Here is a 24,098-nt window from a genome sequence, read left to right on the forward strand (position 1 = left end):
AGAGGATGCTCTGCACTCTACCTGGACTGCAGCAGCTGTTGTGTCCTATAGCCTTGGCAGCTGAGGACCCCCTCTAGCAGGCCTGGGGATGGACAGGGGGCTGTGGGTTGGGAGAGGGGCACTGGCAGGACTGGGGCAGGCTGTGAATTGGGAGTGAGGGGCACTTGCATGGGCAGGGGCAGGGCACCAGCATATCAGGGCTGCTTAGTGCCAGAGAACAGTGGTGGGAAAACAGCTGCAGTTGGGCTTTGCATTCTGGTGAGCAAAGGGGGCAGGGGGAGCTCTGATTTTCCATGATAAACCAAAATCAAATGCCAAAATATATAGGTATTTAGAATTTATTTTATTATGATGATTGAGAAACTGGTAGGCTTCCAAATTGCTTTAAAATTGTTAACATATTGTGTTCAACTGATACCTATAAGTATAATGGTGTTTCATTGTAATTGCAGAAAATCACAGATTTGTTTTTAATAGGAGAATTCGGGATTTTTTTATCAGATAATTTGGGATTTTTAAATGGGGAAAACCAGGATCCCTGGTGATCACTCTCCCATATGCTTTCCCTTTACTCTCACAATCTTTAATGTTACCAAAATTCATTCAGCAGACTTGAAAATTGATAGTGCAATGATTGTGAAGTGAAAATTGTTAAAAACCTCCTGAGGAATGGGAAAGGGATTGGGTAAAATATCTGTAGTTTGTCTGAAAAAAACCCAGATGTTTTATTAAGCTGTTTTTAATGATTTTTTTGGAACCATCTCAGGTGTTCAGCTGCCCTCAGTGAGAACTAGTGTCTTATGATTTATGGAAAAGTTGAACTTCTTTTGTAGTTCAGTAACCAGAGGTTTAGAAATATGAGTAGTCAGTGAATGCAAATTCAGTTATTTATTTCTGTTCTTTCTTTCTTTCTGTTCTTTCTTTCTTTTTCCCCTCTCTCTTTTCTAGGTTAATAATGCTTGTAGCCCAGAGGTGAAAGTAACTGGTCAGAACAACATCAGGAAGACCAGCAGACTGGAAGAGCACAGCTGCCCTCACATCAATAAGGGCAGCTGGTGAGCGGAAAGCATGGAGGAAAGTGGGAATGAAAAGGTGAATCAGGCTCATGTTCTCTTCGACAGATTTGTCCAGGCCTCAACTTGTAAGGGAACTCTCAAAGCTTTCCAAGAACTCTGTGACTACTTAGAGCTAAAGCCCAAGGACTACCGTTCTTTCTATCACAAACTGAAGTCCAAGCTCAACTACTGGAAAGCCAAAGCCCTTTGGGCCAAGTTGGATAAGAGGGGCAGCCATAAAGACTACAAGAAGGGGAAAGCATGCGCCAACACGAAGGTAAAAAAAAAAAAAAATAGGCCTTTCCAGAACTTTCCCATAGAAGCCAGTACTGAGCTCTTGCCTAACTCAGTACTGTAGCTTGCCTCCAGAATCTGCAGGAGAATTAAGGGTGAAGGGAACATCTGCTTTCCAGCTGGAGATGTTTGTGAGGGAGACTGGGTAATATCACTCTTAAATGTGGTGAAAGACTGAGAGAATTCTGCAGATGATTCTAGTTACAATTTAATAATTAATGCTTTAGTAGCCATGTTGGCTACCAAAGCAGCTTCTTTTCCACCAGACTTAACTGCCTAGCTGCATTTAAGTGAAACAGAGAAAACCTTGCAAATGAATAGAATCCACAGAAGGGTCAGCTAGACTAACTGCATTCTATATCTTGGGTATTAATGATGTAGTCAAGTTAGAAATCTTCATTATAAGCCCCTGCTCTGGGACACCTATAAGCATTGTTTAAAAATATTTACCAGGCATCAGGGGCAGAACTAACGCTGCCACCTAAAGGTGAATAGAAAATATTTGTTTAGAAATTTTTGCAAATGTATTCCTTTAGCTTGTAATTTCTCGTAGTTTCATAGTAGGTAGGGTTGGAAGGGACCTGAGCAGATCATCAAGTCTGAACCCCTGCCCTGGGTAGGAGAGAGTGCTGGGGACAAATGACCCTGGCTACGTGATTATCCAGCCTCTTTTTTTGAAGATCCCCAGGGTATGAGCAAGCACCACTTCCCTTGGAAGTTGGTTCCAGATCCTAGCCGCCCTGACTGAAGTAGTACCTCCTGATATCTAGCCTGAATCTACTCTGTCAACTTATGGCCATTATTCCTCATTACTCCCAGTAATGCTCGGGGGATCAGGGATTCCCCCATAGCCTGCTGGTCCCCCTTGGCCAGTTTGTAGATGGCCACCACATCCCCTCTCAGCCTTCTCTTGTGGAAGCTGAACAGGTTCAGATCCCGTAGTATCTGTAGATGCATCACAAGATGTGGTTAGCCCTCCTGACCACATCCCCACATTAGCAGCCCATGTTCATTTTGGCATCAGTAATGATACCAAGATCCTTTTGTGCCTCTGTGCTGACAAGAAGGGAGTTCCTCAGCCTGTAGGTATGCTGCTGGTTCTTCCTCCCTAGGTGCAGTACCTTGCACTTGTCAGTATTGAATCCCATCCTTTTCTCATCTGCCCACCCCTGTAGCCTTCTAGATCTAGTTGCAGCCTGTCCCTCTGCTCTAGCTTGCCCACTTCTCCCCACATCTTAGTGTCACCCACAAATTTGAACAAGGTGCTTTTCATCCCCTTGTCCAAGTTGCTGATGAAGATGTTGAACAGTGCGGGCCCAAGGACTGAGCCCTGGGGGACCCCACTGCCCACATCCCTCCAGGTTGAAAAAGACCCATCCACCACCACTCTCTGGGTGTAGCCCTCCAGCCAATTTGTGACCCATCTGACTGTGTAGGCATTGACGCCACAGTCACCTAATTTAATGAGAATGGGGTGAGAAACAGTGTCGAAGGCCTTCCTAAAGTCCAGAAAGACTACATCCACTGTGACACCTGCATCCAAGGATTTTGTTACCTGGTCATAGAAAGTCACCAGGTTGGTCTGACAGGACCTGCCTTGAATGAACCCCTGTTGGTTGTCCCTAAGCATGATCTCCCCTGTTGGTCCCTTGCAGGTGTGCTCCTGGATAATTTTCTCAAACAGCTTCCCCATGACAGAGGTAAGACTAACGGGCGTGTAGTTTCCTGGGTCCTCCTACCTCCTTTTCTTGAAAATGGGGAGCACACTGGCCCTTTCCCAGTCCTCTGGCACCTCACAGGTGCTTGTAAAGCTGTGCCAGGGGTCCTGCAATGACCTCTGTTAATTCCCTCAGCACTCTGGGGTGGAGATCATCTGGACCTGCTGATTTGAATATGTCTGGACCCACCAGAAGTTCCCTGGCTAGGTCCTCGCTGAACCTGGGCCTGGCAGCGCCTCCACTGGGTCCATCAGGGATCCCAGTGGGGGGATGCCCTGGTCCCTGCTCAAAAAGATGGAGGTAAAGCAATTGTTAAAGAGGCTAGCTTTGTCATCTGGTGTGACCACCAGATTTCCTAGCATATCCTGCAGAGGCCTTACATTACCCGGTACCTTCTTTTTACCCTCTATGTAAAAAAGGGCTTCTTGTTATCCTTGATCCAGGTCGCTAGTCCTAGTTCCATCTCTGCCTTAGTCTTCCTAACAGCCCCCCTACAGTCTTGAGCAAATGCTTGATCTTTCTCATTTGAGTTCTATGTAGAAGGCAGTCAGGTACATTTAAGGAAAAAGAAAGACTGATTCATTTTAAAAAGTTGGAATATGCTGTACTTGGCAATAAGAAATTTCTGCTTTAAGCCTGAAAATAATTCATTAAACTGAACTGCAAGATCTCAATCACATGCTGCACTATGAACTTTAAAGAAGGGGTGGGCAAAATATGGCCTGTGGACCAGATCTGGCTTGCCAGTTGATTGTATCCAGCTTGCAGGGGGTGCCTGCCAATTGGTCCGATTTGGCCTGTGGCTGCCCCCACAGTGCTCTAAATGGGGCCAAACCTAGCCTGGGGAAGGCTGCACCACGCTTCAGCCCATGCCTGCTGGTCTGGCCTCAGCCAGCATGCACAACTTCTAGCAGGGCTGTTCCTGGTGCAGCTGCAGCCCCCTGAGTGCTGCTCTACTCCCCTTGCCTCTAGGAGTGGCTCTTCCTCCTACTCTGCTATGCTGCTTCTGACAAAGAGGAGCTTCAGCTGGGTGGCTCCAGCTCCTAGCTGCCTTCCACCCACTCTGCCCTGCATGGCTGAGTTGATGGAAGATAGCTGGGAGCTTCAGCTGTGTGGCTCCTGTCCTGCCCATGGGGTCCAGCACCAGCTGCTTGTGAAGCACCAGGTCATCAGAGTGGGTGAAAGGCAGCCAGGAGCTTGAGGCAGAGCCCTGCACACTGGGGCAGGAGATGCCCTACAGAAGCTTCCTCCCAGCCTGGAGTGGCACAGCAGGAACAGAAGGAAAAGCTGCCACTAGAGTCGAGGGGAGTGGACCAGCACTAAGGTGGCTGCAGCTGCACCAGGAGCAAATGTGCATGTTGGCTGGGGCCAGGCTGGTAGGTGCAGGCTGCGCTGTGGTGGGGACAGCAGGCACTCCACTCCATATGAAACACTATAGGGGCAGCCATGAACCACGCTGCCCAGGCAAGGTCTTCTGCACACACCCCTTGCCCCCTCCTTCTCAGTTCCTGGGACCTAGATCCCAGGCAACTCCCTCTTTCCCCTCCCCCACACACATGCGCACATGTGTCCTGCCTATACATTTCCCACCCCCTCCCCCCAGCAGGGGCCACCCTTTTCCCCCACCCTGTGATCCTGGCCTCACCTGCCTCTCTCATTCCTGAACACCACTGTCTGCAACAACAGCTCACTAAAACTCCATATGTGAGATGGGGCCACGAGAAGGTTGGGGAGGAGGGGTGTTGACCTAACCCACAGCTTGTCAAAACTCCCTATGTGGCTCCTGGGCCCAAATTATTGCCCAGTCCTGCATAAAGACTTTATTTTGGTATACGTGGAATCTTTTTCAGTGATTGTACATTTTAAGTATTTTCTTGTAGCAAGTTACTTTGGTAAGTCATCACCCAGTTTTTCTTTAAAAGAAAGGTAGAAAGGAATTTTATGAATTTAGCAAAGGATTATGTCCTGCTTTATCCAGCATGACTGAGGCATTCCTCATTACTACATATTCATATTCCCTGAGGAAGCAAAGGCATTACAGAAATTTCTGTTTAATGCACAGTCATCTGAGATTTGGGTGATTTAACTTCAGCTCATTACTTGGATATTAGAAAACATCTTGTTTGGTTATGAATTTTTCCCGTTTTGCATGTTGTTTGTTTATAGGGTGGGTGACATTTGTTACTCATCTGAATTTCCACAGCATCTAGAAACCCTTGTCATGGTCTAGGACCTAATTATGTCGGGTACCTTAAACCAAGAATTGCACACAGTATTTTGCTCAGACTGGAACACTTGGATACTGTAGCATAAACACTAAGGGCTGAATCCTATTTCATCTTCACATGCATTAGTGGCACTTACGCAGCCACGTAATTTCAATTTTTGGTGCTTTTGCACAGTTTGAACTTCACTGCTTCCCAACTGAGCCTGCTCAGTAGGCTGCACTTTGGCTGGTAAGTGCCCAAGCAGAACATTGTCACTCAAGCATACACACAGTCCTGGGTAAGTTCCAAAGCTTTAGTTCCAGGAAAATCATGATGATGGTAGAGAGAGAGAGACCCTTCCACCTATAAACTCAATAGCCTAGTGGTTGGGTGTTTGCCCAGGGAGTGGGAGACTCAGGTTCCTCCCCTGAAGAGATTTGAACCTGTATTTTTACTTTTCAATTAAGTGCTCTTACTACAAGGCCACAGGCTAGGCATTATCCAAGGTGCTCTCCTGTCCTTTTCCAGCCCAGCCACCATTTCACTTCTGGCACTTACGTAGGTCGAATCCAAATTGTACATAAACATAAAAAATACCCAATTACCTAATGCCAAAGTGTGTGACGGTAAAATAGGTAAGTATGTGTGTGAAGGTAAAATGTAAATATGGGAAGGTGAAATAGGTTTGAGCCCTAATGATATGTAACGTGTTGCAGTTCTACTTATTGCTGAATAATCTCCAGTGCCAAGTGTTTTCTAAGAGTAAACTTGCCTGTAAAGTACAAAGCGCATTGCAGCTATAGCCCTTTGTTTCCCATAGTTTAAAACATTGTCCTGTATATGCAGCTGCAATTAAACTACTGTTGACACCTCATAAATCTTTTATACAAGTGCTTTAACTTCTGCTGGAAGAATGTTAGACTTGAGTTTGTCAGTGGCCTTTACCTGTGAAAGGATTTGAGAGTGGGTTAAAAATGCATAAATACTCATGTTCTTGGGATGCTTGAATTACTTAGTCTTAGAGCTCTTGTGGGGGTAGGATAGACAGCTATTAATGTATTCTTAGATGCCTTATATGCTACATCCAGACCATCTCAATTTTCAAATAGGTCTTATACTTTTATTTTAAGAAAGCATTGAGGTTAGAAAAATTATTGGTAATTAACATAGTTGAATACTTGGTGGACCTGAATTAGAACTATCCAGTGTAAAAGCCATTTTACTCATTTTATCCTCTATCATGATTAATTCACGTTCAGACTGTTATAAGAGAAGAGAACTTGCCTGTGTAAATGTGGTCTTGCTGCTTATTAACTCCCTTAGGGATTGCTGTTTTTAAAAGAAAGGAGTTGTCATTTAACTGGCAAACTGATCAGCTGTGAAGTAATACTTATCTTATATTCTTTCTTGGAAAAAAGAATAGAGTTTAGAGTTTGAAAATTGTATCAAAATTGTATCATCAACAAAGAGAACAGTACTGAATTGAAAATATGCACCAGATCTTGTTCTGTGGCTTTTTGCTCTATTACAAGTTCTTAACAAAGGGGGGGGGACCTCTGTCAACAAATGATGAATGGGACACTTAGGATTTAATCTGGAAGCCTTTTTTGGAATTGCATTGCAAATAGCTTATATTTGGGCTGACCTCCTTTTTGGCTGCTTGCTTTGTTTATTTGATACGTCTGGGAACCTGTGACTTTTTTTTTTTTTCCTTCCTAGCTTTTGGATTGTTTCTATATCTACAGATTTGTGGTGCTTGCCTTATGCATTATAACTGCAGAATATAAAAATATTTGTCTTGCACTGTATTTGTGGCACCTGTTTTAATAATGCATCTTATACTGTTTGAACTTTATATGAGTCTACTATTCTTCAAGTGAAGGCCAATTATCAATTCATTTGCACAATATATGGGCCAACAGTAGCTCCTTACACCTGGTTAATTATAATAACTGAAAACTTTGGAGCATCCAAAACAAAGGTCTGTTTTTTAGGACAGTACATTGTCAGTGATTTGGCCTCTGATTAATCTATAGTGTACTTAAAGTTGCTCAAGAAATATAGACATCTGGTAGAAGCCTGAGAAAGAGAAAAATACTATGAAAAAGCTTTGACTGTTTATTACAAAACCATGCTCTGGTCCATTTGAGCTAGTTATACTGAATGCAGGGTTTCTTTTCAGGCTGTAGGCTGGCATACTGATAAGAAATATCAGTGTGCCATCTTGTTTTTAAGTCCCATGCAGATGTACTGGCACATAGTCTTGTCACATAATTTAAAGAAGGCTTACTGAAAGTGCAGGAACAAACCATCCCAATGTGCAGGAAGACTAGCAAGTATGGCAGAAGACCAGCTTGGCTTAGCAGGGAGCTCTTTAGTAAACTAAGTTACAAAAAGAAAGCTCATAAGAAGTGTAAACTTGGACAAATAAATAGGGAGGAGCCTAAGAGCATTGCTGGGGTATGCAGGAAAGATGTCAGGAAGGCCAATTGGAATTGCAGTTAGCAAGGGATGTAAAGGATAACAAGAAAAGTTTCTACAAGTATGTCAGTAGCAAGAGAAGGATCAGGGAAAGTATGGGTCCATTACTGAATGGGGGGAGGCAACCTTGTGACAGAGGATGCAGAAAAGCCTGAAGTGCTTAATGCCTTTTTCACCTCTGTCTTCACAGGCAGGGTCAGTTCCCAGACTACTGCACCTGGCAGCACAGTTTGGGGAGGAGGTGATCAGCCAGCAGTGACAAAAGGTTAGGGACTATTTAAAAAAAAAATCTGGACATGTACAAGTCCATGGGGCCAGGTGGGATGCACCTGAGGGTGCTGAGGGAGTTGGCTGATGAGATTGCAGACCCACTGTCCCTCATCGCTGAAAACTTATGGCAATCGGGAGAGGTCCCAAATGATTGAAAAAGGGCAAACATAGTGCCCATATTTTAGAAGGGGAAGAAGGAGGATCCAGGGAGTTACACACCAGTCAGCCTCACCTCAGTCCTAGGAAAAATCATGGAGCAGATCCTCAAGGAATCCATTTTTAAGCACTTGGAGGAGAAGGTGATTAGGAAGGGTCAGCATGGATTCACCAAGGGTAAGTCATGCTTGATCACCATGATTACCTTCTATGATGAGGTGACTGGCTCTGTGGACATGGGAGACCAGTGGATGCGGTATACCTTGATTTTTAGCAAGACTTTTGATATTGTCTCCCACAACATTCTCACAGGCAAGCTAAGGAAGTACAGGCTGGATGAATGGACTGTAAGGTGGATAGAAAACTCGCTGGAGCATTGGGGTTAGAGAGTAGTAATCAATGGCTCAATGTCTAGTTGGCAGCTGGCATCAAGTGGAGTGCTGCAAAGGTCGGTCCTGGGGCTGGTTTTGTTCAATGTCTTCATCAGTTACCTGGAAGATGTTGTGGGAGCTGAGCCACATGACTTATAAGGAAAGACTGAGGGGGAACTGGGCTTATTTAGTCTAGAGAAGAGGAGACTGAGGGGGGATTTAATAGCAGCCTTCAACTACCTGAAGGGAGGTTTGAAAGGATGGAGCTAAGCTGTTCTTAGTGGTGGCAGATGACAGAACAAGGAGCAATGGTCTCAACTTGCAGCAAGGGAAGTTTAGGTTAGATATCGGGAAGAACTTTTTTACTAGGAGGGTAGTAAAACATTGGAACAGATTACTCAGAAGTGCTGGACTCTCCATCCTTGGAGGTTTTTAAGACCTGGCTAGACAAAGCTTTGGCTGGGATGAACTAGTTGGTGATTGTCCTTCTTTGAGCAGTGGATTGGACTAGATGCCATCCTGAGGTCTCTTCCAGCCTTAATTTTCTATGATACTGTGATACTGCTAATAGTACTGGGCATGGCATTTTTAAGGTGATTATATTGGTCACTAATAATACGTATGGTAGAGTGAAAATTTGAGGTGGGTGGGTGAGACTTAAAGGAAATTGTATCTTGTCTAGTTGATCAAAGGCCATATCCACTATATATAGTTTCCTAAAACTGTCAAGCTATTGCTGCTTCCCTGATGACAATGGTAGGAGCCCATATGTCAGTAGGATACATACCAGAATATTGTACAGTGCTGCTTAAAATTAATGACTCACTGGTTAAAATACCAGTGTTCCCTGTGTATTGTCTACCCTTCTGCTCCAACTATTGTTCTCCCTTATGCAGGTCAATGACAGAAGTACATTTTTGGGGTGGGGAGTGGAGCAAGGTAATGTGTATAGAAAAGCGCTTCTCAACCTTTTTGGACTTGAAGCACCCCTTGGAAAATGCCAGCCATTAGTTTTTACTCCATTTTTTACTACAGAAAAATAACAGAATAACCCTTCTATTGCAAAGAACTCTGAGCACAACAGGTCAGAATGTTTTTGACAGCATGAATTCCTATTTGAAACCTCTGGGTTTATTATGTAATCATGTTTACTCACCTAATAGAGGTAACAGTCTGTAACACTCCACAACACCCTTAAAAGGATCTCAAGGCACTCCAGGGCACTGCAGCACCATGATTGAGAATCACAGATATAGACAGATAGCCCATTCAGGATTTGGCCTGTGAAAGAAAAAGCTTAAGTCACCTGGTCTAAAGAAAGACATGTGAACTCGAAGCTTGACCCTATGGAAACAGTGACATCCCCTCCATTTTTATATAGGTTGGAGAGTTTATATCTTAGCATGGTTCTGAAATGATATTTGAAAAACTGTGGATTACTTGTATGCTTCTTACCACTTCCACTGCTGTGACATGCTTGGTTTGTTTTCGTATTGCAGTAACTTATATTAATATATCACAATGATAGCACAAGGATAAGATTTAAAAAGCTTGTCCCTGGTGCAATAGGAGCTTGTGTTCCAAGCAAACAGCACTTGAAGTACGTTCCTGTACTGTGTTTTTTTTTAAAGCTGTGAAAGAAATACATCCAAGGCTTTTCTATCTAAAGCTGTTAAATCACTTTATGCTGGTTGTTTTACAGTGTCTCATCATTGGGGCTGGACCCTGTGGCCTTCGTACAGCCATTGACTTATCTTTACTAGGAGCTAAGGTAGTGGTCATCGAAAAGAGGGATGCCTTCTCTCGCAACAATGTTCTCCACCTGTGGCCATTCACCATACATGACTTACGGGGCCTTGGTGCCAAAAAGTTCTATGGCAAGTTCTGTGCAGGGTCTATTGACCATATCAGTAAGTAAAGCGGCTGTTAGTTCCATATCACCTTTCGTTTGTCCCTGGGAAGAAGGTGGGAGATAGCATGTGGTGGTGATTCGTAGAACTCAACCTTCATCTGTAACTGCTCTGATCTCCTGTGCCTGTCAATGATGCAGTTCCACTTCATGTTTTGTATAGGCTTTTTTAGACTACAGCAAGATAAAAGATCATAGTTGTGGCTGTACTGGGTGCTGCTGCAGGCACCTATAATATGCTGTAATATCAGCGTGCTGGCATGTCATGGCCCTATTCTTTTTTTCTACCTTAAATCAAAGTTAAGAACCTTCCCCCTCCCCTTTCATAATGATGATTCTCCCAGTTTTCAAGTGGTGCACTCTCATCCCTACAACTGCCTCACTAATTCCTTTCCTTAGATGCTTTAAACAAGTTATAGCAAATGACCTGATTCTCTCGAACAGCATACTTTGCGTATATTCCTGCAAAAACGGGAACAGTTCTGGCATTGTTATTTAAAAAGCAGAAGTGTTGTAGTTTTATTTACACGAGCAAATGGAAGACCTTTCCTGCATAAGTTTATAATCTGTAAATTTGGAAGAGTGGAAGGGAATGGTCAAGATGGCTTTAGTACTTTAAAGTTTTAGAGCAAGCTGTGAATAGGATTTTGAGGAAAGATGAATAAAGTCCCTGAGAAAATAAGACGATGGGTTCTGATGAATCAGATCTGGTGTCCTTTTTAAAATTGGTTCAAACAACCATTCAATCAGCAGGCTAATGCATTTGATTTTTTGATAATATATTGGGTATGTCTCCAGCTGGGTTTTTTTGTTAAAAAGCAAGAGGGATATGCTTACCACATGACAAAACTGAAAAGTAAATCTGGAGCAAATCTGACCTAGCAATGGCTGATAAAATATGGCTTTTAGTACAGGAGAAGGTCCATCTCATGCTACGAAGTGATGGATTTAACTAGTTGAAGGTTCATTTGAACTTTTAATTGTACAGATTTCCCTTTCCAGTTTCTAGTTGTCCATAATTTTATTTTTGATTCCATATAGTCCCAAGTTTTTCTTGTTCCTCCTAAAACAGCTAAATGGTTAGCATTTAAAAGCAGCATTTTACATTGCAATGTCTGGAACTAGCCAAGAGGAGTCTCCCTGTAGAATAGTAAAACCTCCTTGATTTCCTATAGCATGCCTGCTGACCTCCATATACCAGTCCCACCTCCAGAAGTTATGCTAGTTTTTGAGGGTGGAGGAGATGAAAAGCTTGGTGCCCTGCCACTAGACTGTGTGTGGTCAGTTTACATGAACTTTGAATTACATGTCTTGGGACAGGAAGGTAGTTGTTGGATGAACTCCAGCATTGGTATGAGATTTTGTTTTTTATCTGTGTTATGGTTTACAGAAACCTGTAATTCCTTCTAAACTTCATTCTGAGAGGGCGCTGTAGCAATTTGGCTTCCATAATTTCTGTGTTGATGAATTTATTTAACATGTGTGGTTTTTATGGTCATACAGTACCTTATTGTCTTTTGCTATCTTGCAGGTATCCGTCAGCTCCAGCTCATCCTCTTGAAGGTTGCCTTGATTTTGGGAATAGAGATCCATGTTAATGTGGAATTTCAGGGCCTTGTCTACCCTCCTGAAGACCAGGAAAATGAGAGTAGGTAGAGTTGAAATGGATAGAAGAGATGGCAAGGAAGTGAATGTGATGCTTTTCAAAAGGAAACTGGCTGACTTGATCCCTAATAGTTTTTTATTCTTCCTAGTACCCAATTCTGATTTTTTTTTGCCTGCCAAAACTAAGATTGTACTCTACAGTAGTGTATATTAATGCATTCTACAGGAGTGGTACAACACAACAATTTGCAGTAGTTCCTGCAGCATTTTGGCTTGTCATTCCAAAATACTGAATGACTGTTTTTTTTCCATAAGTGCAACCCCTTGCAGTGTATGCATTCAGACTGTTTATATCACTTATCCTACAAGCTTGTTGTCAGATTTGTTATTAGCCACACACATTCTGTATGGATGTGAAATTTGACTTGCTGCATACTGGGCAAATGTTTTTGCTCATGTAGTAAAGTGGGCATTACAGTAATCTTTCTGACAGGCTTTTGTATTGTATCTGACTCATTTAACCCTGTTTGTCTAAATGCCCTGGCAGGCCACAGCTCTTTGGCACCCTGATAAATGACAAGATGAGACTTAGGGTGGAAACAGACGTCTCCTTTGTGCTATCAAAAATGTTATGGCATCACAAAACAAAAGCAAGCAGACATCCAGACTTGCTGCTGCACCTTAAATGCTCTAATTTATGGTCGCACCAGAAGATGGTAATGAATTGAGCGACTTTATTGTGGCCCATGTTTGTTTGCTTATGGTGGAAGAGCTTGGGCAATGTGAAGCTCTTTGGGCTCGCCAGCCTCCCTGTGGTGAAGGTTCCCTGGGCTTGAGGGGCCCAGTCCTGCACACCCCAGGATTTCCCAGACAGGATCAGCTCCCTCAGGCATTGAGAGTGCCTGCTTCTTTCCCCACTTGTGCAGATGTATCCCTCTAGGGATGTGTCTGGATAAGTGAGGTAAGTTTGGGTTTGGGGTGCATGTTTGCAAGCAGGGAACCCTCACTTGCAGACATGCATCCTGTACAGTATGCAGGAGAATTCTTCTCCAAGGGGTTTCCTGGTGCATGCCTGCAAGGGTGGGAACTCCTGTAGGGGGGGTCCCCCATCTGCATTTGCAGCCCATGCCCTGCACTGCTCCTAGAAACATGCACCGACCTAGTGTCCATTCCTGGCAGTAGTATGGATTTACCTACCTGCACCAGCAAGCATGGAGGGGGGGAATGGGAATCTCCCCTCTTCACTTGCAGGTACACATAGGGAAATCCCTTTTGGACAGATTCATCTGCATGCATTCCCCAAGTTGGGCACATCTACAAATGGGAGTTTTCCCTCACTTGCAGACATGCCACAAGTCAGGGCATGGCAATCAGCTGTACTATCACAGGTCTGTAGACATCCCTGGAGTGCAATTACCTGTGCCATGACATATGCCAGTACATCTGATCCCACTTTACCAAAGATGTCTGTTTCTGCCCTTTTTCAAGTGCAGTCATGGATAGCATAGTGCCCCTGAAAAAGTGCTAACATCACCTTTAATGATGTGCCTTAGTCAAGTGGCCTCCCAAACCAGGAGTATTACATGCAATAAGAGCTGGTTTCTATGTTTCATTCTATGATACGTGTGTGACGGTAGATGCACTGAATATGTTACCATTAACTTAAGATTTATCCACAGGAATAGGTTGGCGTGCACTGGTTCACCCGAAAACACATCCAGTGTCAGAGTATGAGTTTGAAGTAATCATTGGAGGGGATGGCAGGAGGAACACCTTAGAAGGTAATGGTTCTTGATGAGTCCTCCTTGGAGAATTTTCCACAGCACATGGTTTGCTGTAGCTTTGTCTGTCTTGTAAATATTCTTAACAGAGTGGGACAGAACAGATTTGCAATATCCAAGATACTCTCTGATCTCTTGCTAAACATTAAGCTTTTGTGTCTGTAAAGAAGTTGGGAATGTAGAGGAAAAACTCCTTGCATCCTTCAGGAATCCAACTCAGCACTTGCATTACCACAGGATATAGCTAAGGTGCATGTTCTCTGAACTCAATCTTTACATTTCTCTTTGGTAGCGAAAGATCAGGTGTGTTGAACTAGTTAACGTTTGTCTTTTCCTCATTCTCAGCATTTTCTTTATGGTTTTGTTACCTAAAGCTGTATTTGCAGCATCCCTTTGCTTTGTGAGATCAGGAATGGAACTAGCAGATGTTTTAATGAGCTGGTTGGAGATGATATCTTGCATCATTGCTGCATGCAACACGACGATATTTAAAGTGGAGGCAACTCGCTTGTATATGGACAAACGTTAACCTAAATGAGGTCTCTGAAAAGATAGATATATTTTCCTGGTAAAGACTTTTACATGAAGCATTTTTTGTTGCTTCCTCCCCAATCCCTAGAGAAAAGTTTAAAATTTCTAGTTTCTATATCGTTTGAGCCCTTTCTGCCTATATCTAAGAGGAACCCTCTCTAGGATAGGCTGAACTTTTTCTGTAGTTGAACCGTATTTCTGTATCTCTCTATATTTCTTTGCTCTATCGTCCACTTAGGTTTTCGCCGAAAAGAGTTCCGTGGCAAGTTAGCAATTGCTATCACAGCAAACTTCATCAACCGCAACACCACAGCTGAAGCTAAAGTGGAAGAGATCAGTGGTGTGGCCTTTATATTCAACCAGAAGTTCTTTCAGGATCTTCGAGAAGATACAGGTTTGTATGCGGTACCCTGACTATTAGAAGTGGAAGAATTAAGCTGATTTACCAGTTTTTGACTCTAGCTGTCTGTTTCAAAACTGTCTGACCCTTGATCCAAAAAGTATAATATATTATCCCTCTTTCCCAGTCTGATTTGTTTATTCTTTAAATGCTTGACACTCTTTGCCTACAAGTATATGGCTATCTCTTCAAACTTTGGGATGTGCTATATGTTTGTAGTGCTCCATGGAAAAATCAGGGTGCTGAGTCTCTCTCTAGCTTAGAGCTATGACAAAAAAGTCAACCCATTACAGAGGGAAACAGTATAACTTTCACATATAGGTAAAAAAAGAAGAAAAAATCCCTTGAGAGCTTGTGAATTAAACTGCTTAGTGCAGTCCTATTTGCTAGGGTTTCCAGCTCCTATAATCTGTCTGGCTCTGCGAAGTTTTGGACTTTGGCAGGGCTGTTCATCACACTTAGAGGTAGGGGGTGTTGGATGAGTCTAGTGTGCTCTTGTATTGCAGGTTGTGTTTTTGCTGTAATAGCACTTCATCTCTTCATTCTGTCACAGGCATTGATTTGGAGAACATTGTCTACTATAAAGATGATACTCACTACTTCGTCATGACTGCCAAAAAGCAGAGTTTACTGGACAAAGGGGTGATACGACATGTGAGTATTAAATTCTTTACACCTATAAACTAGCTGGTTTGGATGCAATTTGGCAGTTTGCAAGAAGTGAGTGTGTTTCTGAAAGGGATGAAACACATGATCATTGCATATATTCTAGGGCATTTTGGCCTCTTCAGAATGGTTTGATACAAACATGTTTTAGGACATGACTTGCATGAGTTTTGAGCAAACTTTGTGGCAAGCACCTTGTTGAAGAAAGACTCAATATATCGAGTCCTTAGTACAGATTTACAAATGGTACTCTGCCCTTAATTTATGTCTGCCTCAGGAAATAAGGTTTCTAATCATAGGACCATTAAATATCTTCCCATGTCTGCCCCAGCCCCGATCTGCTGCATGACACATGCAGCAGCTGCCAGTGACTTCCATGCATGCCTCAAGTTGGTCAACCCTGTTCTGGGAATATATATAAGATGAACATGGGCTGACAGTGCGAGGTCACGGTTGGCAGGGATAACCGCACCTTGTCGTGCATCCACAGGTGCATCTCAAGTAGAGCCAAGGAGGTGATCCTCCCCCTCTATGCGATGCTGGTCAGGCCACAGCTGGAGTACTGTGTCCAGTTCTGTGCGCCCCATTTCAGGAGGGATGTGGACAACATTGAAAGGGTCCAGAGGAGGGCCACATGAATGATCCAGGGACTACAGGGCAGACCCTACAATAAGAGACTGTGGGACCTGAACCTGTTCAGCCTTCACAAGAGAAGGCTGAGGGGGGACCTGGTGACTGTCTATAAACTCACTAGGGGGGACCAGAAGGGTTTAGGGGAGACGCTGTTTCCCCTAGCACCCCCTGGCATGACAAGGAACAATGGATACAAATTATTAGAGAGTCAGTTTAGATTAGACATCCGCAAGAACTACTTCCCATTTAGGGTGGCTAGGAGCTGGAACCAACTTCCTAGGGAAGTGGTGCTGGCTCCTACCCCGGGGATCTTTAAGAAGAGGCTTGATGACTACCTGGCTAGACTCATTTGAGTCCAGTCGTTTTCTCCTGCCCAGGCAGGGGGTCGGGCTTGAAGATCTACAAGGTCCCTTCCGACCCTACTTCCATGATTGTATATAACCTGCCTCCTCATATTTAAAATAAAATGACAACAACAGTAATTATAATTGTTGTTGTTATTACTAATAGCATTACTATTATTTAATACTATATGCCCAAGGGGCCCTTGGTTGCCTCCACTATCTGAATCCCTTCCCATCTGTTGTGCGCCTTCATCCTCCAGTCATTCATGTTTAATTGCTGTAGGTCTGACACTACATCATGTAGCCTTCTTTGTCTTGATTGTTCATGAGGCCTTCTCTCCTCTGGCACTCCGAGGTGCACTTGCTTGGGTACCTGGATTGCTTCCATTCTTTCAGCGTGTCTCAGCCACTGTAGCCATTGTACTCTGACTTCCTGTCAAGGTTGGGTCTCTGTACAATTGATGCAACTCTGTTGCTTTTTAAGCACTGTTCTTGTGTTTTGGGATCATAGATTGCAAGGCTGGAAGAGACCTTGGAAGATCGTTGAGTCCAACCCCCTGCACCAGGCAGGAAAAATCACCTTGCTGGGGTCACCTGACCCTACCTGTTACTGTCCAGTCTCCTCTTGTGGATTTCCAGGGTAGGTGATTTACACCCTCTGGAGGGAGCTTATTCCACAGTCTGGACACCCTAATTGTGAAGAAGTTTTTTCCTAATGTTGAGCCTGAAACAGTCTTCCAGGAGTTTGTGGCCATTACTCCTGGTTTTCCCCAAGGGCTTCCTGGTGAACACTTGTTCACCGAGCCCCTCATGTACTCCCCTCACGTAGCGCTAAGCTGCTGCCAAGCCTTCTTTCAGCCTTCTCTTTTTCAGGCTGAAGTCCCAGGTCCCTCAGCTTTTCCTCGTATGGCTTGCTGTGCAAGCCTCTAATCATATGGGTGGCCCCTCTTTGGACTCTCTCAAGTTTTACCATGTCCTTGTTAAAGTGTGGTGCCCAGAACTGGATGCAGTACTCCCACTGGAAGGGCTCACCAGTGTTGAATTAAGCAGATGAATCGCCTCCTTGGTCTTGTTGGAGATGCATTGATTCAGGTGGAGCACTTTACATGTTTTTACATTGAATTTCATCTGGTTCTGACTTGCCCAACTTGATAGCCTGTCTAGATCCACTTGTATCTGTAGCCTACCTTCAAGCGTGACCACGCGTCCCCATAACTTGGTGTCATCTGTGACCTTGGCCAGTGAGCTCTTCACCCCCTCATCCAAATTATACTGTACATCAAAGATTTTCTGTAAACTCTCCCTTTCAAAATGAGCTAGTGGTATCTTATTTGCTTGAGAGAACCTGGGTTTGACTGCTGTAGATTATACGTGGTCTAATTTATGATTTTATAAACTTGAAGCTTAGTTTTCCTTAGGATGAGCCTGGATGACAGGAGGTTTTGCAAAGCAATGTACTCTCTATTTCCTGCTTCCATTCTTCCATTAATTCTTCATACTTAATGTCTCATATTAATCAAGAATTTAACTTCACCTAGTGGGTTTGTTCTGCAGTATCTCACATGTCAGTCTGACTTTGAGGAATGTCATTTGAAATATATTGGAGGAAATCCTAGATAACATCTGAAAGCTTAGTCCAAATGAACATAAGAAATAAATTACTTTGTTGTGCATAGCTATTATACAATAAACTTGTTTTAAATAATGCTAAAACTCATATTTGCTGCTTATTGACAGACAAACAAATTTATTCTGAATTGGAAGAAGAGGAATTTACCATAAGTCAGCTGTTCTGCACTGTCTGTTTTGTATGACCAATCCTATCCTGTGGTAAATGGAAGCTGAACCAGGGCAGCTTATCTTGTGCTAACTGTGAAAGCACCGGAGTGAAGGACTTAACAAACAGTCTATTTAAGAAAAATTTTTGGACTAAATAAAATGGTGGTAATCTGCCCCAGGTTAGCTCCCACTTACCTTGGAATAGACATAGTTGCATGAAGCAGTTACCACAGAATAGCTGACATGCAGTAAGTTCCCTCTCTCACCCTTCATTTTATGATTAATTTGTTTGTTTGTCTACTTCTTTCCAACAGAGTTCTCAGGATTTCAGTCAGATGCTTTTATGTAGTCCTCATTTAAGCTTTTTTGATTCTGACAAGTTTTTACAATTACACTCTGAAATTCACACCCTAGAAAGATGGAACAAAAATAGTTTTTAAATATGCGAAGTGGGAAAATAATTTTAACAAATGTCATTACTATATTTACCTGAATACAAGATGACTGTGAATGTAAGATGACCTCCCCAGTAATTAGACAGCCCCCCCATCCCCACTGCCTTGTGCTCAGTTGTTAACATGGGGGGGAAAATCCCCTCACCTAAATGGGGGGGGGGGGAACCTCATCTTCTCATCAAGTAAATATGGTAGTTGTTTTTGAAGGAACTCATGATTATAAAGGGACAGTTATACTTGATTAATTGAGTCTGTTCCATGTTCCAATTAGAATGCTTCAGTGACGCCTCATTGTCACGTGTATTAAGCGCCCCCCACGTTTCCAAATGGCTTTGGGGGGCGGGGAGGTGCACTTCATCAAATAAGCTTTAGTTACAGTGCCCCTTGCCCATTTTGAAACATGGGGGTGCTTAATACACATGATGCTGAGGTGTTTTAGAGCAGTTCTCCAGGATGTTTGCTAATTAAAATGCTCCCCTTCCTCCTACTCCCCTCCCCAAGTACTTGTATAGGCAGCCATTGTTTGTTTTTTTTTCTTGGAAGCCTAGACACTAGGAAATATGAAGGAATTTGGAGAAAGAATCTAAACCATTGGACTTGGCAATTGTAGGTGGTCTGCATGTGTCACACTTAAGTCTCCCTCCTCACAAAGCTATTTTATTCCAGTTTTTCTCTTGTTTGGGTAGGACTATGCAGACACAGAGCTGTTACTCTCACGGGAAAATGTGGACCAGGAGGCTTTGCTTAATTATGCCAGGGAAGCTGCTGACTTTTCTACCAATCAGCAACTGCCATCTTTGGATTTTGCCATCAATCACTATGGACAGCCAGATGTGGCCATGTTTGACTTCACATGTATGTATGCATCAGAGAATGCAGCTTTGGTGCGAGAGCAGAATGGCCACCAGCTGCTAGTGGCATTGGTTGGAGACAGTCTGTTGGAGGTGAGTGTTAAGCTTAGCATGTGAACCATGAATGGAAGCACAAGCACTACCAATTGCTAGCTGTCAAACCACTGAAATGAATACAACTTTCTTTTGTGTTTCAGGAATTCTTTGAGGGGGACAGTTACTGTTTTATGTAATAAAGTGGGAGGGAAGAAATGCTGGGAGTATTGCAAATAGGAAGTGATCTTGTGTAGTAAGCTGAGTGTGTAGAGAGACCTGATGCATCACCATTTGTTCCACCTGCTTTTCATTGTGGCTGGGACCTCTAAGGAGTCTGTACTAAAACAGTTTATAATCACCATTCTGTAGTTATCTGAAATTGTGGTTTTGAAGAAGTGCTTGTAAGCACCTCTAAGCTATGAATCATTCTAGGGAACAATGGAATGCTAGCTTTGGGGGAAGCTCAGAGAGAACAATGGAATGCTAGCTTTGGGGGAAGCTTCCATTAATCCAGAGATAACCAAAGTCTTAAGTTTATTTGTGAACTATGCTATGCCTGAAGACTGCCCACTGAATGTATTCTTGGTACTGTTTTATTTTCTTTACTCAAAAAGTAATCCTTTTCTTGTTGCATCTCTTTTGCAACCTGTTATGTTAGCCATTCTGGCCAATGGGAACTGGAATAGCCAGAGGTTTTTTGGCTGCCATGGACTCCGCTTGGATGGTACGAAGTTGGTCTCTGGGAGCCAGCCCCCTGGAGGTTCTTGCAGAGAGGTAATGGGGAATAATTGTGGGCAAAAATACAGTTTTTGAACTGTTCTATATCAAATGATTTTGGCCATGAAGTTGGTCTGCAGACCAGATCATGCTAACAGATTGGCCCCACATGTTGGATCCAGCCCATAGGGCTGAACCAATGTGGGCGCCATATGCAGTGTGCACCCTGGACTGCCCATGTGCGCTGCAGGTAGCACTGTGGGCTAGATGATAAAGCTCTGCGGACTGAATTCAGTCCATGGGCCGCGTCTGTTCCCCTGCAATAGGAGAACATGATTATTAGTTGTTGGTTTTTTTTAACTTGTCTGTACCATTTGTTTGTCATCCATCACTATTTATTTTTTTACTTATTTATTTTTAAGAAATCCAATTTATATGCAATTATTTTCATTCTTTATAATAATTTGCTCTCTGTCTCTGGACTATATTTTTGCTATGCCTTTGAGTAAGGGATAAGGGTGGTCAGAGCTGAAAACAGAGGTCTGGACAAGGGCATTCCATGCATTTGTGATACAAGACTGTTGACACTGAAAATATACTTTTATTTTTTTCTCCTGGCTCTGGTGTTCTAGTTAATTAGATCCATAAATACTAGTTCTGATCAGAGATGTGTGTTTTCTGGAAAATTTTGAATTTAAAAATTTTCCAATGCCTTAAATAGAGTGTAATCTGATTTAGCATGTTTGTATGACTTGTATTTAGTAAACAAAACTAAAAAGTACCCCCATGATAATTTTATGTCCCAATAGCCACAAGTATTTGAACTGAAATATTTGATTAGGAAAAAAAAAATAAATAAGGCACACGTCATGCAATTTAAATATTATATTCAAATTCAAAGCTTTATGTGGAAAGAAATTATTTTTATTGGAAAACTTGTAAAAATGTAAAGACAATACACAAGAGCGTATACTTCCCTTACATTGTTTGTTTATATTTTACAAAGAAAAACAAGGGCACTGAAAACTGTTGACACCCTAATTGTAACACACCCAAAGAACTGTGCATGATACGCCGTGGTTGTCTACTCATGTACTTCAACAGAGTTTAACTCTTTTCTACTGAGGTCATTGCAGCACCTCCAGTTTCACTGTCACTATCTGTACAATCACTTGCATCTTCTTCTCTAATTGTGCTTCTGACTGATTCTCCAGAAGCAAGAGATTTTGAGAAATGGAAACAAGCTTAGCAGTGCATTCATTTGGGTTTTGATTTGATCTGCACAGCCAATTAGTTGAATTCATAGCTTGATTTTTTTATTTTTATTTTTTGGTTTGGATTATTATGTGAGTGTATTTACCCTCCTGTTTACAAGTCAGTAAAACATATACGTACTCTCTCTCTCTCACTTCCTTGGGATAATCACTTGAAAAACGTTAATTACAATTTTGCCAAGCTTGTGTAATATTGTGTTGGCATCCATGTATCGTTACTGATTAATTTTATGAAACGATGAATTTTTAGAAATGGAAAATTTCCTATGGAAAAAAAGCACTGGAAAATTTTCTGTCACACATCTCTGGTTCTGATCTGCTTAGTACCTGAAGGGGTGGGTTTATCATTTTGAGTGTTTTAACTGTCCTGACTTCAAGAGAGTCTTACCTTTGAAGGTGACCAAGGGAGATATTTCCTTTTCCTGTTTATTGATCAGAAATTATTATTTTTCCTTAGAGAAAGCATTTATAGGCTGCTGCCTCAGACCACCCCTGAGAACGTGACTAAAAACTTCAGCCAATACAGCATCGATCCTGCCACCCGCTATCCCAATGTCAATGTCAACTTCCTGCGGCCACACCAGGTAACTGAGCTGATATACCTTTAACATCATATGATCTGTGTCATCTTGTAGCCATTTGTTTATCTGAATATTTTGGGCACTGGGAGTGTTGCAGATACCTGCACTTAAATATTGTAGACATCTCTCAAAAACATTGAAAACTTGTCATTTGTGGTCCTGAACTTTCATGGGTTTTGAGTTTAAACTAGGTGAGTGATAATGTTGCAGTATTTATAAAAACAATTAGCATTCTGTAGCTGCAAATTGGTGTCCATAGTGAGGTGAAGACTGAAAGGACAGCATTGTTAAATATCTGTTCTTTATGGGCCTTAGACAGACATTATATTTATTGGATGATTATTGTGTTAATTGTGCAATAACTTGTAGCATGCTACATGGTCAACTAATTGATGGTGCCATAAAATGGCAAACCTTCAACAAACTTGTTCTACATTTAATGTGATATACCTTTGTGGCTGGTTTCTCTGGCACTTTGATTTGAACATGTGGCATATTAAGCCTTGTCTTGCCATGCTGCATAACAAAGCTTAAAAGTGCTGGGGCACAAGGAGTTGTTGGACTCCCCCCACACCCACCATGTTTCCTGCCTTGCCATATGGGAAACCATCCCAGTGTGGGTGTGGGGAGCCTATTGGATGCCTGTCAGATCAGATGCTTTTAAAAGCCTTGTTCTGCTTCCCCACCTGTAGTCCTACAGCTCTTGATAGAATTCTCTGCTGTTTGAACTTTGATAAAGAAGGAGAATTTAGTCTTCAAGGAGTATAGCTCTTATTTACATAGACTTCTCTTGCTGCTTGATATGTTGGGCATTCATAATCTTCACACACTTATAGGTGCGGCACTTATACAATAAGGGAGATTTGAAAGACATTCACTTGGAGATAGAGAATTTTGTGAACTCCAGGACACCAAAGCTATCTCGGAATGGTAGGTCCAGTTCATTCTTTCTCTCCTTTGTACGCCTCAGAAGTGGGACAGTGCAGAACATGTACAGCTGTGGGGCTGTAGAATTGTCCTCCTCCACTTGAAAAGTGCCCCATTTTTTCAAAAGACTGGCTTTCCAAACGGTTACATTTTCAACTATAATTAAATCTAAAATAATTCTCCTTGCTATTCTTTAATAATTTTAAAGAGAGGTTTCTGATTACCGTCTTGAAGAACTTGCTTTGATTGTGAAAATCCAGCCTGCTTTTGATTTGGTAGCAAAGCCCCCCACTCTATAATGCATATAGAAATGATGGCAGAAAAAATTTATTTCTGTAGATGCTCAAGCTTTCTCTGTTATGAAATGTCATCTTTTTGCTGACTAGATACTGGACTCGCACTCTTTTAGGAATTGGGTGCCCTGCACTAAGAATTTTAAATAGTTGTCTAGTCTAACCACTAGAGGGGTTTGTTGAATCTTTCTAGGGCTGTAGTCTTTTTGACTAACTGAGCAATATTTGGCATAGGGCTTTACTCAAGTCTTCTGTTTTATTAGTGTACCTTTCTGCCATGGTTATACAATTACTTAGAGTCTGCATATTTGTTCTTTGGCTTGCACCAGTGCCACTTGGATCTGTAATCTTGTTAGATCTTTTAGGTAGGCAAGACATGACAAGAACAGGTCAGTACATTGACTGGAGGTATTCAAGATAAATGGAAGTGCTGCAGAAAGCAGTTAGAAATTCCACTATTTGAAATGTGATATCCAGGTTTCAGGGAACACTAGGCTGCTACAAGTCTTTTGGATGAAACTTAAAACAAGATCTTGAAGCCATCTTAAATTTTCTGAGATTTTTCAGAAGAGCCAGGTTGAACTGGCCAAATTGTACCTTGAGTAATTACTTATCATCAGAATAAAGCCCTTTCCCTGCACTAAACAGGATAGGGCATTCATCACTTCTTGCCCTAAATAAAATAATCTCTTGTAAGTTGTCTCTGGTACAGGGATGCTGCTGTTCCCATCTAGAAATCCTTTCTCAGGGTTTGAGAGTCCTAT

At 42.4% G+C, this 24,098-nt stretch overlaps 1 protein-coding gene across 7 annotated transcripts in view; it reads left to right on the top strand.

The window, feature by feature from the left end:
- The first annotated feature begins 941 nt into the window (after nt 1–941).
- Nucleotides 942–24,098, top strand: part of MICAL3 (microtubule associated monooxygenase, calponin and LIM domain containing 3) — a 147,533-nt gene continuing 124,376 nt past the window's right edge. For all 7 annotated transcript variants that reach the window (XM_019544535.1, XM_019544527.1, XM_019544529.1 and 4 more), the window contains exons 1-10: nt 942–1,332; nt 10,255–10,462; nt 11,993–12,109; nt 13,746–13,847; nt 14,617–14,772; nt 15,332–15,432; nt 19,342–19,599; nt 20,201–20,316; nt 21,991–22,117; nt 22,951–23,044. In XM_019544535.1, the coding sequence (XP_019400080.1) occupies nt 1,069–1,332; nt 10,255–10,462; nt 11,993–12,109; nt 13,746–13,847; nt 14,617–14,772; nt 15,332–15,432; nt 19,342–19,599; nt 20,201–20,316; nt 21,991–22,117; nt 22,951–23,044 (1,543 nt within the window). In that variant the 5' untranslated portion in view covers nt 942–1,068. The remainder of the gene's footprint in view (nt 1,333–10,254; nt 10,463–11,992; nt 12,110–13,745; nt 13,848–14,616; nt 14,773–15,331; nt 15,433–19,341; nt 19,600–20,200; nt 20,317–21,990; nt 22,118–22,950; nt 23,045–24,098) is intronic.

The sequence above is a fragment of the Crocodylus porosus genome, unplaced genomic scaffold, assembly GCF_001723895.1.
Source record: "Crocodylus porosus isolate Cpor-Errol unplaced genomic scaffold, CroPor_comp1, whole genome shotgun sequence".
Classification (NCBI taxonomy): domain Eukaryota; kingdom Metazoa; phylum Chordata; order Crocodylia; family Crocodylidae; genus Crocodylus; species Crocodylus porosus.